This window comes from Mustela lutreola, chromosome 6 (genome assembly GCF_030435805.1).
Source record: "Mustela lutreola isolate mMusLut2 chromosome 6, mMusLut2.pri, whole genome shotgun sequence".
Taxonomy (NCBI): domain Eukaryota; kingdom Metazoa; phylum Chordata; class Mammalia; order Carnivora; family Mustelidae; genus Mustela; species Mustela lutreola.
Genome location: NC_081295.1, coordinates 89,403,396 through 89,418,314, shown reverse-complemented (window position 1 = coordinate 89,418,314; position 14,919 = coordinate 89,403,396). Strand labels below are relative to the sequence as shown.

Below are 14,919 nucleotides of genomic sequence, written 5' to 3'. Positions count from 1 at the left end.
GAACAGAATGAAGCAACTTTTTATTACTGACATGGAACCCCTCCCCAATGGTACACTGCAAAGTGGGGCGGAAAGCAACGATAGTTTACATAATATCTGCCATTGTGTAAAAAGAGGAGAGAGTATATACAAGCATTCGCATTCAAAACACAGCCTATTTCTGGAAGAATACATAAGATAATATTGATACTAACATAACGGCAGCCTCCAGGGGCAAGAAGGGGATCCCTTCTATCTTTGTCTTCGAAATTTTCTACTGTGTACATATATTATCTAGTCAAAATTAAATAAAATAACTTTTTAGTAAAGAAGGAAAAGCTGGTAATAAAATGGAGATGAGGGTAAGCTGCTCGCTCCCAGAGGAGGAGAAATACCTCGAATGTGTTTCCAGAAGCGAGAATGTCCATGGGAACTCTTTACCCTCGGGCCGGCTGCCCCCCACTTGCACCTGGGCACTGTGGGCTGACTGACGTGCAGAGAATTAAAAACTTGTTTCAGTATGAGCCTGAGTAAAACAGAAGAATGATAGTAGACCTGTCAGCAGCGATTGAAGAAAATTCATAAATGAATGCTTAACAAAGTCCTAAAGAAATCAAATTAGAATTTGGGGCCCCTGAGGCTCTTTCACGATGGCAAGGAAGTGGCAAGGCTCCGGCCATTCCTCATACACCCAGGGCACTACTCCTAAGGGCCTCTGAGCCTCCTAACCCTTCTATTTAAAAACCTTGAAGAATATCAGGAACTCACCTGGGTAAATGAGCTGGAGCAGGGCCCCTTCAAACCCCAGACCCCTTCAGTTCAAATGGCCCCTTTTGGGGTGCCTGAGTGGCTCAGTCCCTTAAGCCTCTGCCTTCAGCTCAGGTCATGGTCTCAGGGTCCTGGGATCAAGCCTGGTGTCCAGCTCTGCTCTCAGAGGGGAACCTGCTTCCCCCTCCCCATCTGCTCGTGATCTCTCTTTCTCTCTCAAATAAATAAGTAAAATCTTTTAAAAAAAAAAAAAAATGGCCCCGTTCCTGGGGCAATACTGGCATGGAGCTGGAGGAGATGTTCCAAAACCCAGCCTGCCTGACTGGGGTACAATGTGCAGACCAATGCCACAGAAGGGGTCTCCGCCAGGTTTACAGGGGAGAAGGCTGGTTCCAGCTGACCCCAGACTCGCCGCTGTGCAGAAGGGGCACGGGAGCCTCAGGAGCAATACAGGGAAAGCAGGGCCTTGAGGGTGGAGGGTAACTAAGCCCCTGAATCCTCTCCCACTGGGTCCCTTGACCTCCCACCTTCCCTCAGGCCATTTCGGCTCTCCCATCCGGTCCCATACCTCTTCCAGAAGCTTCACTTGCCAAGCCCACCCCATTCATGCCGGTCTTCAGCCCTCAAGCCCAACCCTCCGGACACTTGCTCCTCATCTAGGTCCGTGGTGTTAATCAGGTTCTTGCGTTTATTTGTCTCCTGGACTACAAGTGAGCGCCGGGGGGAAGGGAGTTACTGTGTGTCTGTTTCTTCCCTCTCCCTGGGGTATAGGGCTCAGACTGCAGGGTGAGGTCCAGAGGCCTGGTTGGCTCTCTTGGGGCCTCCAGTTTTGGGGTTGCTGGCTGTCCACCTAGTTGAATCATTTGAATTTGCTAAATGCCAAACTTCGTGAAACTAACTGAAGACAAGTAGTCTCATCATGCCCTCAGCCGGAACACCACCCAGAGGCTGCAATGATCCTGATACTCCCTTGCCACCCATCTGGGACTAACACTCCAAGTCCCCACTCAGGCCCAGGAGGCTTTGCATGGTGGGGCCCCTGCTCCTCCCTGATCCCCCCCCCCCACCTTCTCCGGGCACACAGCGCTTGCTTTTCCCTCTCCCTGGAATGCTTTTCCACTAGCCTGGCCTCGTCTGTGCACTCAGAGCCTTGCTCAAAGACAGCTTTCCTTCCCTACCCTTTCTAAAACAGCAACCCCTTCGGGGCCCCTGGGTGGCTCAGTGAGTTAAGCACCTGACTTCAGCTCAGGTCATTATCTTGGAGTCCTGGGATCCAGCCCTGTGCTGAGCTCTGCAGTCAAGGATATTCTGGGTTTCTCCTTCCCACTGCCCCTCCCCTGTCCCTTCCCCACCTCTCCCCCTCCCCCTGCTCATGCTCTCTCAAAAATAAATAAAATCTTAAAAAAATAATACAACAAAGTAAAATAGCAACCCCTTTGGCACCTAGCTCCTCTCATCCGTTCACTCCTACTGTCCCCCCTGCGCTGTGCCCTGGGAGGCTGGCCCTCTGGCTTCTGGCTTCCATTCGGCAGAGAACAGGCAAGATATCAGAAGTTTGGGGGGCGGAGACTGAGGTCCTGGTATTAATTCCCCAGCGGGCTCCCTCCCTAAAGGGCTGCTGCGTGTGACTGGAGGCCACCATGAGCCAAGCCCTCCGCTCTTGGCAGAAGGCGCCCACACAGGCCTCTCTCCAGGTTCTGGTAACTGACCTCTCCCTCCCTGTTACTCACCCAGGAAGTACACCACCCTTGTCTTCCCTACACCACCCCTTGGAGATAATCCCTTTATTAAATCTTCCTTAAACCTGGGTGGCTCAGTTGGGTAAGCCTCCAACTCTTGGTTTTGGCTCAGGTCATGATCTCATGAGCCATGAAATCGAGCAAGATGGGCTCAGCATGGAGTCTGCTTGAGATTCTGTCTCCCTCTCTCTCTGCCCCTAACCCCACCCACACACATGTGGAGGCATGCATGTGCACGCTCTCTCTCTAAAATGAATAAATCTTTAAATTATGCAAAGCACACTATGGCTTTCCTTTCAGGACCCCACTTCACCACCCGACGTCACATGTCTGCTGTCGGTGAGCTGTCTGTCCCACAGCTGGACCACAAGGTCAGAGAAGGTAATGACCTTACTACACTCTGTGCTGTATCCCAGCATCTGGCTCAGCGCCCGCACTAAGTAGCTCAGTTAATGTTTGCGGAACGAATGAGTGTGGAAAGAATGGATCAATATAATCTGAAGGGGATATGGAGGCTCGAAGGAAAGGTCAGATTTTAGGAGGTGCTGGCCACGAAGAGCACAAAATGCGGCATGGGATGTAGGGGTGATGAGAACGGCCTTCTTCACTCAAGGCATAACCACTCTCCCCTTGACGTCCTTCTTCCAATTTCTCCACAATCTCTAATGCTTGGGTTTTGTTTTCTTCCCAACGGAACTGACTTCCCTGGGGGTAGGGGCCATGTCTGTCTTGTTCACTGTGGTATCCTTACAGCCTAGAATAGTGCCTGGCCTACACAGAAGGTGCTAGACCCACATTTGTTGAATAAATTAAAGAGATAGGAGTTATCCAAAAGAAACTATGGACTGGCAGAGACTGGGAAGCCAGGTTGGGCAAGTTAGACTTGGGGTAAGGAGCCACAGGGAAGAACTTCGAGTTGTCCTCCGGGGAGGGACGAAACGTGGAGGAAGGTGGGCTTGCAGGCGACACAGGCGGGGAATAGCAGGGAGGTGCGGCATCAGACTGGCACAAGAGGAGGAGATGGCAGAATTTGGTGACTGACCCAGTGTAGAGGAAGAAGGAAGATTCCAGAGTGTTTAGCCCTGGGGAGGGGTGGGGGGGGGGAGAGGGAGATGAGACAATGCTGTAAAGCCTGCCACTAAGGTGGACTGTGTCACATCGAGAGTACAGCCTGACAGCTCAGTGGCCAGAGAGCTACAGACAGATGCTGAGGACTCCCAGGGAGGTACCAGACAGAGGTGGAATGATGAGCCAACTCCTTGCATAAGCAGAAGAATGTCTGTGACCATCCACAGCTGGGTAGGTCAGGGGGAAGAGCCAGCTAACAAAGGGGAAGCCAAGAGGTAGAATAACCAAGGCAGGGAGAGTAATGTCCTAGAAGCCAAGAACAGCTCTGAAGGAAGGGGCAATGAAACAAGGTCACACATCAGAGGCAGTAAGGGTTGGCCCTCACTGAGGACCCCAGCCCAGAGGAGCACCCGACTGCTAGCCTCTGGGCCTGGCTGGCAGAACCACGGGTGCCAAGTCAGGCGGTTTCCGTGTTCATGAGGGGTTTGCTGCCTGTCCCACCAGGCACTCCTGGGCACACACCCTCAACCTCGTTTGTGGCGGACTGCCGGCTATCTTCCAGATCCATTCTTTTGTTCTTCCCACGGTGATGGAGCTCCCAAATTTTACCTAGACCTCAGCTAAGACCCACGTGTCCTCACTTCCCTCCAGTTTGGTGGGGCCACTGACTAGGAGAGGGCAGCTTCCAGGGCTTGAGCTCTCCTGCACAGACGCCTCCCCTCGGGCTGGACTGCGGACCCAGTGGAGAGGGCGGCAGCCGCCTTCCATCGCATGGATGGGAACAGCACCTGAGATGATGGAAAAGCCATGAAACAGAAGGACGCTTGACACCATCGGGCCACCAAACCAGCCTGGACCGCCTACTCAAAAGTTTCATAGGAGGCATACATTCCTGTCCTAAACCACTAGATTTTGGGGACTTTTGGAGACTCTCCAGCCCAACTCATACTGGAACACACCATTTAATCCAGTAGAGAGATACCACCTTAGGTCAGAACAAAAGTTGTCCCAGATGGTCTCTTCCAGGACCCACACAGGGCAGGGAAAGAGGCCCCAGGCATTTCCCCTGACAAGACCCTCACTCTCCTTGTACCAGTGGTAGTACCTGTAGTCTCCTTTATGATCTGCTACAGATCCATTATTCATAAACAGATCAAAGTCCTTCACAAGTCTTTTTTGTGTCTTCATCTACTTCATCGAGGCATGGACAAGAGCTGTGATTGGCAGCCTCATCCTGCCTCCCCATTCCCCGCTGTGTCACTGGTTCCATTCCTAGGTCCCTCCTCTCCCACCCGCAGACCAACGAACGACAGTGTGGGTGTGTGCTGGGAATCAGTTTGTACACAGTAGCACCCAGTGCATTTGAGGGACAATCATGTATGACCGTGAAGGAACAGCCAAAGGTCAAAACGCCTGAGCTCGGGAGCAGGATGCTGGGTACGGACTACAGCTGTGGGACTCAGCAGCCGAGGAGACTGCAGGAAGCTACTGCCCTCCCTGCGCCTCCCGTCCTGAGTTGGAAATGGAAGCCATAAGAAAATCTGCTATGAGATCACTGTGAGTAAATGAGTCAATACATGTAAAACAGTGATGGACAAGAGTTAAGTTCTCAGTTAGTATTAGTTTTTTATATGTCATTTTTAAAGCAATAGGGAAAAGTCTGGCAATGAAATAATATTGTCATTTATAAGCCTTGGTTACAGACATTTCTCATTAAATCCTCCTCCCGAGATATCATAATTATCCCATGTTATAGAAACTGGTTTGGTAATTTAGTGATTTGCCCGAGATTTCACAGCTGGTCAATTGTGGGACCATGAATACACATGTCCGTAAGCTTTGTTCTACTGAACCACGTGGCCTCTTACAGCAACTTCAGGATTCTAGAAAAACAAAGCACAGGAACCTCAGTTCCTTTTACGCTTGTTTCCCTAGAGGGCCGGGCCATTTTGTTACTGGTTTCTCAGTTTTCACTGGTCACTGTTTAACTGCCCCTTGGTCAGAAACAAAGGAAAGGAGCCTGTGAGTGTCCTCGCCAGAGGCCAGACTGGGGGCTGCTGGCCCAGGAGGGGGCACCCAGGAAGGGGCGTGCTCCTTGGTAAAGAGCAGAGGGACTGTTGTATACTTAGGAGACGTGAAAACCAATATGGTGTGTGGATCTTTTTTTGATCTTGATCCAAGCAAGGTAACTATTAAAAACAAACAAACAGAAACATTCTTGAGACAGCTGGAAAAACCGGAGTATGAGCTAGATACTAAAGGCTATAATGAAATCTGTTTATTTGCTAAGTATAATATTGAGATAGTGATGATGTTAAAAAAAAAAAAAAGTCTATCAACCCACACAAATCTGGCCCCCAACACAAAAAATGCTAAGTCTTTTCAAAGGTACAAATGTAATTCAGTGAAGGAAAAGTAGCTTTTCAACAAAAGGTGCCAGATCAACTGGACAGATACAAAGTAAGGAAGCCTACCTAAATCTCCCATCTTCTATAAAAATGTACTCAAAACAGATCAAGGACTAAAATGTAAAACATACATTTATAAAAATGTTATAAAAAAAAAAAGAGAAAAAGATTTTCGGGAACTAGGGCTTGGTGAAGAGTTTTTGGACCCAACACTAAAAATACCCATAGTGGCGCCTGGGTGGCTCAGTGGTTAGCTGACTATCAAATGACTGCCTTCAGCTAGGGTCATGGTCTCGGGGTCCTGGGATCAAGCCCCGCGTCTGGCTCTCTGCTGGGCAGTGAGCCTGCTTCCTCCTCTCTCCCTCTCTGCCTGCCTTTCTGCCTACTTGTGATCTCTCTATCAAATACATAAAGAGAATCTTAAAAAAAAAAAAAAAATACCCGTAAAAGAAAACACCGATAAACTGGTCTTCAAAATTAAAAGCTTTTTGGTCTGCATTAGAACCTGTGGGGAGGACACAAGGACAAGCTGTGGAGCAGGAAAACGTCTTCAAACCGCACACCTGAGAAGTTCTTTTATCTAGAATAAAGAAATTTACAAACAAACAACCCAATGAGAAAATGGGCAAAAGACTAAACTAGATCCCACCAGAGAGCAAATAAACCCCTCTAGCCATAAGTAAAATACAAACTAAGGTCACAACGAGTTATTATTACACACCTGTCAGAATGGCTAAAGCAATATAAAATAATAACACCAAATATCGGCGAGGATGCGGAGAAACCGGATCCCTCATACACTGCAAACAGGAATGCAGAATGGTACAGCTAGCTACTCTGCGAGAGTTTCGGTTCCTTTTAACATTCAATGAGCAGTTACCACAGGACCCAGCAATCGCATTCTTGGATATTAATTGCAGAGAAGTGAAACTTATGTTTACATAGACCCTCTCCACAAATGTACATAGCCGCTTTATTCATACTAGGCCGAAACCGGAAACTGTCACGGTGTTCCTCAAAGTGCGAATGGTCACACGCACTGTGGTACAGCTGTACCGTGAAGCAGGACTCAGCAAAAACAAAAACAAAAACAAAGGAACTACCGATACACACAACCTGGAGGGCTCTTCCTCATGCCGAGTGAAAAAAGCCAACCTTGAAAGGTTATAACTATATGATTCCATTTATATTAACAATTTTTTTTTAAAGTAAATTCTATGCCTAACATGGGGCTGGAAGTCACAAATCCTTAATCAAGAGATGCATGCTCTACCGACTGAGCCAGCCAGGCACCCCCATGTCTATTTAAAAAAAATTTTTTTTTTTTTTGAGAGAGAGAAAACTTGAGTGGGGCGGGAAGAGCAGAGGAGAGGGAGAATTGGGGGTTCTGACACAGGGCTCAATCCCAGGACCCTGGGATCATGACCTGAGCTGAAGGCAGACCCTTAACCCACTGAGCCACCCAGGTGCCCCAACAACCTATAAATACAATTATAAAGATGGAGAACAGAAGAGTGGCTGCCAGGGGTTAGGGACGGGGAAGGGTGGATGTGGTTATAGAGACTGCCACAGGGGAGCTGGTGGTGATGAACGTTCTGTATTTTGATCTTGATCACGGTGGTTGTTACATGAATCCACATGTAACCAAACTGCACAGAACCACTCACACACAGAGGTCAAAGTGAAAACCAAGTAGGTGCTATGGGTTGTACTGGGGCCAGTCTCCTGGGTCTGATACTGCACCTGTTACACAAGATGCTACCACTGGGGCAAACTGGGCCAAGGGTACATGGGACATTTTTTTTCTTTCCAACATCTTATGAATCTGTAATTTCAAAATTAGAAAGAAAGAAAAAAGGTTTATCAAAGAGAGATGTATGGAGACCTATTTACAAGTTAAATGACACAGGTCTTGCGTTTACTTTAAAAGTCCAGGAAAAGGGGCCCGTGGGTGGCTCAGTTGGTTAAGTGTCCTCTGACTCCCTGTTTCAGATCAGGTTGTAATCTCAGGGTAATGATCACAGTGAGACTGACCCCTGCATCCTGGCTCCTCGCTCAGCGGGGAGTTTGCTGGTCCCTTTGTCTTCTCCTCTGCTCCTCCCCTCTGCTTTTGCTCTCTTTCAAATAAATAAACAAAATCTTAAAAAAAAAAAAAAAACCCTCCAGGAAGGAAAAATAAAGGGAAAAAAGGTGGGAGACATTAACGAAACAGAATTGAAAAGATATTGCTTAGTGTTGAAGCTGGGCGAAGGATATAGAGGGAAAGCACATATACTTTCCTCATTCTGTGTTTGAAAATTCCCAAAGTAGAGTTTTAGATAGCTCCCAGGGGTACTAAGTCCAACAGAAGGACTAAGCCTTATCTGCCTACAGTCTTAGTCCTTGCTGTGACTTTTCAATACAAATTAAATTCAAAGTATACCATTCTGTTTCATTTGCAGTTTTTATTATGACCTTTGATTAAAAGCTCATAAATCACATCCTTAATCTGGCTCTGTTTACTACTTTTCTTTCCAAGAAGTCTCCCAAAGTTATAAAAAAATAGACATTTATAAATATACACTGAGAATTATGCACAGTTTTTACACAACGATGGTTGGGTCAATGTTTCAAGCTGTCTTATCACCTCCCAGGGCCTCTCACCCAGAACAGAATTCGGGTCTCCGATCTTAAAAGCAGAAGGGGCAACATTTTCCCAAACCTGCCTCTTCCCTTGGCAACATGGCATGGAGCAGGTGCTGGTTTTGGACAGTAATGGCGAATGAGGAAGTGCAGAAATGCTGACGAGGGTGGCTGCCTCGAGGGCAGAGAACAGCAAGCTGGCAAGGTCTCAGCCCTGCACTGGCCAAGACTCAAACCCAGGCCTGTAAACTTAACCGGCGAAGAATTGCCACGAGCCAAATCACAAACTCAGCAAGGGCCCACTCTGACTGCCGTCCAGTTGACTGTCATCCAGAGTTTCAGGCCACTACAAACCTGAATGCTTATTTGGTCCGGAATGGGGGAATCCAAATATCTCCCCAGCATGCCATCTTTGGGGACTGACAAGCAGCTCTTTGCCTCTGGGCAATGGGATGGAGGGCCCTAAAGCAACAGTGAGGCCAGAGGAATATGGAACCTGCTGTCAAGTTTTTTGTTTTCAAATTCACCCAGAGCATGGAAGATCAGGAGAGGACTCTGGAAGCGGAGCATCAGGAAAGTTCAATACGGACCTCAGGATGCTAACCCAGGGAACAACTTGTTTATCCTGTGTTAACTTCCAGGTGTCACTGGCATTTTTCTTCTTTGGACTTTGGTTTTTAAATCTCTTCCTTTGGAGACCAGCCAAAGGGTATCAGCTTGTCCAGAATCTTCCTCAACACTTGGGATTTTTGGTTTTGATTTTTGTTTGTAGAGTACATCAAGGATGAAGTCTTCTCTCCCCAGGAGGAAAAGAGGTTGATCAGATTCAGACGTGCTTCTGGAAGAAGACCCTGGCTTGGTCTGCAGGCTCCACCGTAAGGGGAACCACGGCCTTCTGTCCCTGCCAGCCTTCCAGCAGCTAGCCAGGCCCATCCCTCGAAATCTCCCCCTCCCCCACCCTCCCCATCAAATCCTTTTCCTGTTGTTTACAATCCGTGATTCCTCTACAAGTCACACCATAATATATTCACTGATTAGCGCTCATCAGAGAAAAGCTCTTTCACAGGATGGAGCGGGACTTAGTTGGAAGTCCCCAAGCACACATCCCACAGAGGGAGAGTCGGGGATTACTCTCCCAGGAGAGAGTGCGGCCCTGCTTTTGGGAGCAAGTGCCCATGAGAGAGTCGGTGCTGTGCGCACGCGTCACTCTAACTCCTGTGTGTTTAGCAGATCTGTGTGTGCCTGGTCTTCCAGGGTTCAAAGGAATCAAGTCCTGTGACAATAACTGAAGTCACTGTCTGCTCCGGCGCCCCACAGTACGGCCAGGGGGATTAGAAAAGTCTGATCATCACCATCACGTCTTCTCCACCCAAAGATCCAGTGAAATTAGGTAGTCTTAATATTGAGCTGGCTATTAAAATCATGCCGGGTCATGCCAGCCACCAGGGCTTGACAGCGAGGAGACCACCCTCTCTTCTTCCCTCCAGTGGCTTTAACAGCCCCAGGAGAGTGGTGGCCACGTTTCTGTACAAGGCAGGCTTCCTTCTCGGCTCATGAGAGGGACCTAGAAAGAAGAGGAATCCATGGAGCCTGCCTGGTAGGGGGGTCCCCACCTGCTCTCCTTCTAAGGGGGACAGCTCTAGGGCTGTTGAGGGCTGGCCCCTGGGCCGCAGGGCGCTCAACCTCTTTGCAACAAGAGGTACATGTGGGGGATGAGTGAGGAGAGAAAAAGGGAGAAGATTTCCTTTCCCTAGATTCAGACCCACTGGGGAGCCTCTCCTTTCTGCCAGGGAGCAGAGAAGACCACCTCAGTTGGCCAGAGAAGCCTCTCGGCTCCCCAGCCTCCAACTCACTTCTTCCTGCGAATCTTGGGTTTCTTCACAGGCCGCAGATAGGGGTTATCGATGACGTTCTCCTCCCCATTCCGGCTGCCCGACAAGGAGGGGTTCTGCTGCAGGACAGAGGTGTTCTCCTTCTCGGCTCCAGAATCATCCTTTGAGTAAAAGCCGAAATAAAGCAAAACACCAACGGCATAAGGAAAGAGATCATGCCCAAAATAAGAACTACTATAAGCATCCCTTTCGTCAAGAAATGAGAAGCCCAGGGACCACCTTCTTTCTAATGTACCTATCTCTGCCCCGGAGAAGTAAGGCCCAGGCATGGACCAGCTAGCAGAGGAAGATGAGAACATAGCTTGGACACAGGGCAGCATGGAAAACAAAACTCTGAGTCTCTTGAGAAGGCAAGGACATGAGTTAGAACAGAGGCCTGGCAGGAGCGAGGAGTCAGAGGCAAACAATTAGACACTCAAGGAGGAAACCCGGCTTGTGTGGAGATAAAGAAATAGAGAAATGACCCGTGATGCTTTGCAGGACAGAGGGCTAGAACAGATCTTGTGCACAGGGCCTCTCCTGGGCCAAACTGAATGCCAGTCATAACCAATTTCCCTCAGATTCTCAAATATCTGCTACCTGCAACAGGTACCAACGGTCATATTGCAGCAGAAGCCGAACATTCCTTGAGCCCTGAGGGTTCCCTCCAAGGCAAAGAGAGCACACAGGTGCCAACACGGGAACGTCAACGATACTCCCCATCTGTGACCCGTGGCTCAGCTCTTTCACTGTTTGCTTTTTGAGGAAGGTGATTTGGGAGAAAAGTTTATAGGTTTACATATATTCCACATGATCTCAAATTAAAACATTTTTTAATCAGTGTAGACATATTAAAAGTAGGTTGAAACGTTAAAAACTGGTTCTGGAAATATGGGTGATTGATTCTCCCTTATTTATACCCTCCTTTATTTTCCAAGTTTTTTAAAATGAGCAGAAGCTGCTGGGGAAGAGGGAGAAAAATCACACCAAGGCCTTGACCTAGAAGCTCAGGCCTGAGGGGCTAGAAGTGACCAGCAGCAGCTGATTGGGCTGCGCCCCCTGGTGACAGGCCACGGCTCCTGTCACTGAGATTCCTGTTTAGTAATTGAGGCAAAAGAGGACCTGACCTCAACCAGGAGATTCTGTTGTCCAAAGACAGCAGGGCAGAAGAGGACACTGTGACTGGATGACAGGAACAGCAGGCTCCCTCGCAAGGGACAGCAGGCCGTTCAGGGACTCCTGTCTCAGGCTTAGCGAGCCTGAAGAAACTGGCTCCCTTCTAGGTTCCACACCCCAACCCCCCCCCACCCCGCCAATTCTGTTCTCCCGCCAAACCCAGTTCCATCCAGGGTCCCTGTGTTTTCCCTCTCCCACAAAGTGACCTAGAACCACTGCGGACCTTCTGGAGGCTCTCTTAAAAGGAGATGCCCCCAGGCTAACCTAGCTCATGCCAGACGACCAGACCTCCCTGGGATATTTGGCTCCCAATTTTCCTGAAGTTGTTAATGGGTTGGTTTAATAACTCACCCCTACCTCCCTGCTGTCCTTTCTCTACCGGAAATGTCCTATCTTAAGTAGTGGCAAGTTCCTTCAACCACAACTTAAGTGTTTCCTGAGATAATAAGGAGGGGAGGGACAGTGAGGGGCACAAAAAAGCCAGCCCTGGGAGCTCTGCCAGAGGGCATTAGGCTTCCTTTGTTCGGCTCACTTGTCTCACAAGGCCAGGATGTGGGTCCTGAGTCATGGGACAACAGCTTCTCTTCTCCCAAGTAGAGCTGGAATGGCCACTTTCTTGCCTCCTTCAGGGACAGGCAGCCTTGAGATAGGGAGGGACAGGAGTAGATAAAAGTAAAATGCCAAACTCATGGAGATTTGCTTGAAAAAGGTGGGAGCAGAAGAGTCTGTGAGAAGCTCCCCAGGCCTGTGAAGGCCAGAGTGTGTGCACTCTGGTAAGCCCCCCACGACCCCAGGTGACTGCAGTGCCTCACAGTTTCCAATGCCATCTTTCTATCCTGACCACTGCTGCAGGCACCTCTCTGCCCTCACCTCTCTCCTGACTCCCAGGCTTGCATAGCCACCTGCTCGCTCAACATCTCCACCGGGCCTCGAGAGGCACCTCAGACTTCTGTGCCAGAATCGAAACTCCAGCCCTTCCTGAGGGGACTCCGTCCTTCCAGCCGTTCCAGCCAACTCCACCGTCACACTTGCTCTTCTCTCCCAGACTCTCACAACCAAATCTGTTAGGATAACTCCTTGGCCTTACCTTCAAAATACGGGTAGAATCTGACCACTTCTGCTCTCTCTACTGCAGCTGCCCTGTTGGACCCTCAAGAGCTCTCATCAAGACTACTGCAACAGCTTCCTAACTGACCTCCCCCATAGCCCGAGATCTTTAAGGAAGTTCTGGTATGTCCCTCCTCCATTTCACACCCTCCCACGACTCCCACTCACCCAATTAAAAGCCAGTTCTGAGAGCTGACTGCAGGATCTTAACTGACCTGACCTCAGCCTCCCTCCCACTGCCTCCCTCAGCCACAGTCCAACTCACCTCTGGGTTGTTCCTCAGGGCCTCTGCACTGGTTGCTCCCTTTCCAGAATGCTCTTCCCCAGATATCCACATGGCTCACTTGCTTACTTCCTGCAAGTCTCTTGTCAAATGTCTCCTCAGTGATGTCTACCCTGATTACCTTATTTAAAACTGAAACTTCCATCTTTCACCCTGGATCTTCCCCTTCCTTGGTCCCCTTGCCCCAACAACAGCATCTGCATCTTTAATATACTGTAGATGATTCATTTATATATTACATTCATTGTTTCTCCCCTCCCCCCACCCTGGCCAACACACAGGCTTCCAAAAGACAGATGTTTCATTAATTCTTTTCACTGAGGCATCCCAAGCACCCAGAACAGTATCTAGCACATACAGGTACTAAATACTTGTTGAGTGAATGAATGGTACATTGTTGATAAAGGAGCATCAAGTTTAGATATGGGTATTATCACAGAAGGCAGCTAGTTCAAATATACAAGGGGAAAAAATTCTCTTACACATAATTTAAAATGAATAGTCCTTTTATGTTCAAGTACATGGAGAAACCGGAACCGGATTAAACAAAGTAAACCACCTAGCAACAGTCCTTGAAAAGGGTGCTGCCATTGGTAGATAAAAGAATAATTTAAAACAGCAGTTATTTAATTCACTGTTAACGATGTCTGTAAAGCACAGATAGAAAACACAAGCGTCTACACGGAGCTGGTCAGGTCCCATGGTTACGTCCGCACAGTGGAACACAATGAAAGCCTAAGGAAGGCCGAAGAGGCTCCCGACATACACATATGGAATGATCACCAAGATACACCAAGAAAGGGAACACTGTGACTTGCTATTTGTGTTTAAAACAAGGAGGAAACTGTCTCTGGGAGGATACAAAAAAGACTGGGAACACTGGCGGCTTGGGAGGCGGGGAAGCGGATGACAGGGAACAAGGATGAGGTAAAGGAGGGTGGCCATACACTTCCTTCTACCTTGTGAATTTTGAAACATAGGATTGTATTTGCCATTCAACAGAATAACAGGAGTAAGTCCAATCAACTGTGTATCTGTTGTTGCTAGGATCCTTTTCTTGAGGTCTTTTTATTTATTTATTTTTATTAGAAGAGCAGGTGGTGGTACAGCCTAAAACGGTGGGAGGCTGGGGGAGGGAGCCGTCAGTTAGGCACCCAATGTACGCTGCTGAGACAGGTTTTCCTATTTCTGCTTGTACTTGTGAGGAAACAGACTCAGATGTTAGGGAATGCCACCCAGGTCAAGTTATCTGGAAAGCAGCGCCATCTGGATCGGAGGCCAGGCCAGCGTGACTCTGAGGGTCAGCTCTTCCTCCTCTCTGCCGTCTGGCTTGGCCTCTCGGCACCCTGGAGTCCTATAGCAGCTCCCGTGTTCCTGTAGCCTCAGCTCATTCATGGCCATGACCTGACCTCTGTCACCACCTGCGGTGTCCAGTCACATATCTGCAGACCCTTTAGCTACTTGGTACTTACAAAGGGATGGTGGTTTTGCTTAGAGGATGCCTCCTGTTCATAACGTGAAACTCATCTGAGTCCACGACCACATCACCGTATCGCAGACCAAATTAACTGAGTCCAAAACAGAAGTGGAGAATAACAAGGTCCTCTGCTTTAGGTAAAGCCATGGGCTTCCAGCCCTAATTCAGAAAGGAATAATCCAACATTAAAGAGACACGTGTTCAAGCAAGGAGGCCCACCGGCAAATAACAGAAGACAGCACAGGTCGCGTTCCACCTGCATACTGGGGCTGCTGGCTGCCACCTGCCGCATGGAACCCTGGAGAATGTGCAGAATGCTTGGTCCAATGATAACCACCAAGGCATCCTTTGCTTCAAAGCCAGGGCCGGCCTTAAAGGATGGATGAATATGGTAAGCGGACCACAGGGTCCCACAAGCCTT

General features: G+C 48.8%; 1 protein-coding gene across 7 annotated transcripts in view; it reads right to left on the bottom strand.

Annotated features, from left to right (window-relative positions):
• The window catches only part of TAF8 (TATA-box binding protein associated factor 8), a 30,208-nt gene continuing 15,289 nt past the window's right edge, over positions 1 to 14,919 (bottom strand). For 3 of the 7 annotated variants that reach the window (XM_059177946.1, XM_059177944.1, XM_059177947.1), the window contains exon 8: positions 13,510 to 14,868. In XM_059177946.1, coding sequence (XP_059033929.1) covers positions 14,632 to 14,868 — 237 coding nt within the window. In that variant the 3' untranslated portion in view covers positions 13,510 to 14,631. Of the gene's footprint in view, positions 506 to 5,810; positions 10,149 to 10,437; positions 10,578 to 13,509; positions 14,869 to 14,919 lie in introns of those variants that run through there. The other 4 variants (XM_059177945.1, XM_059177948.1, XR_009354704.1 and 1 more) reach the window with 4 other exon arrangements.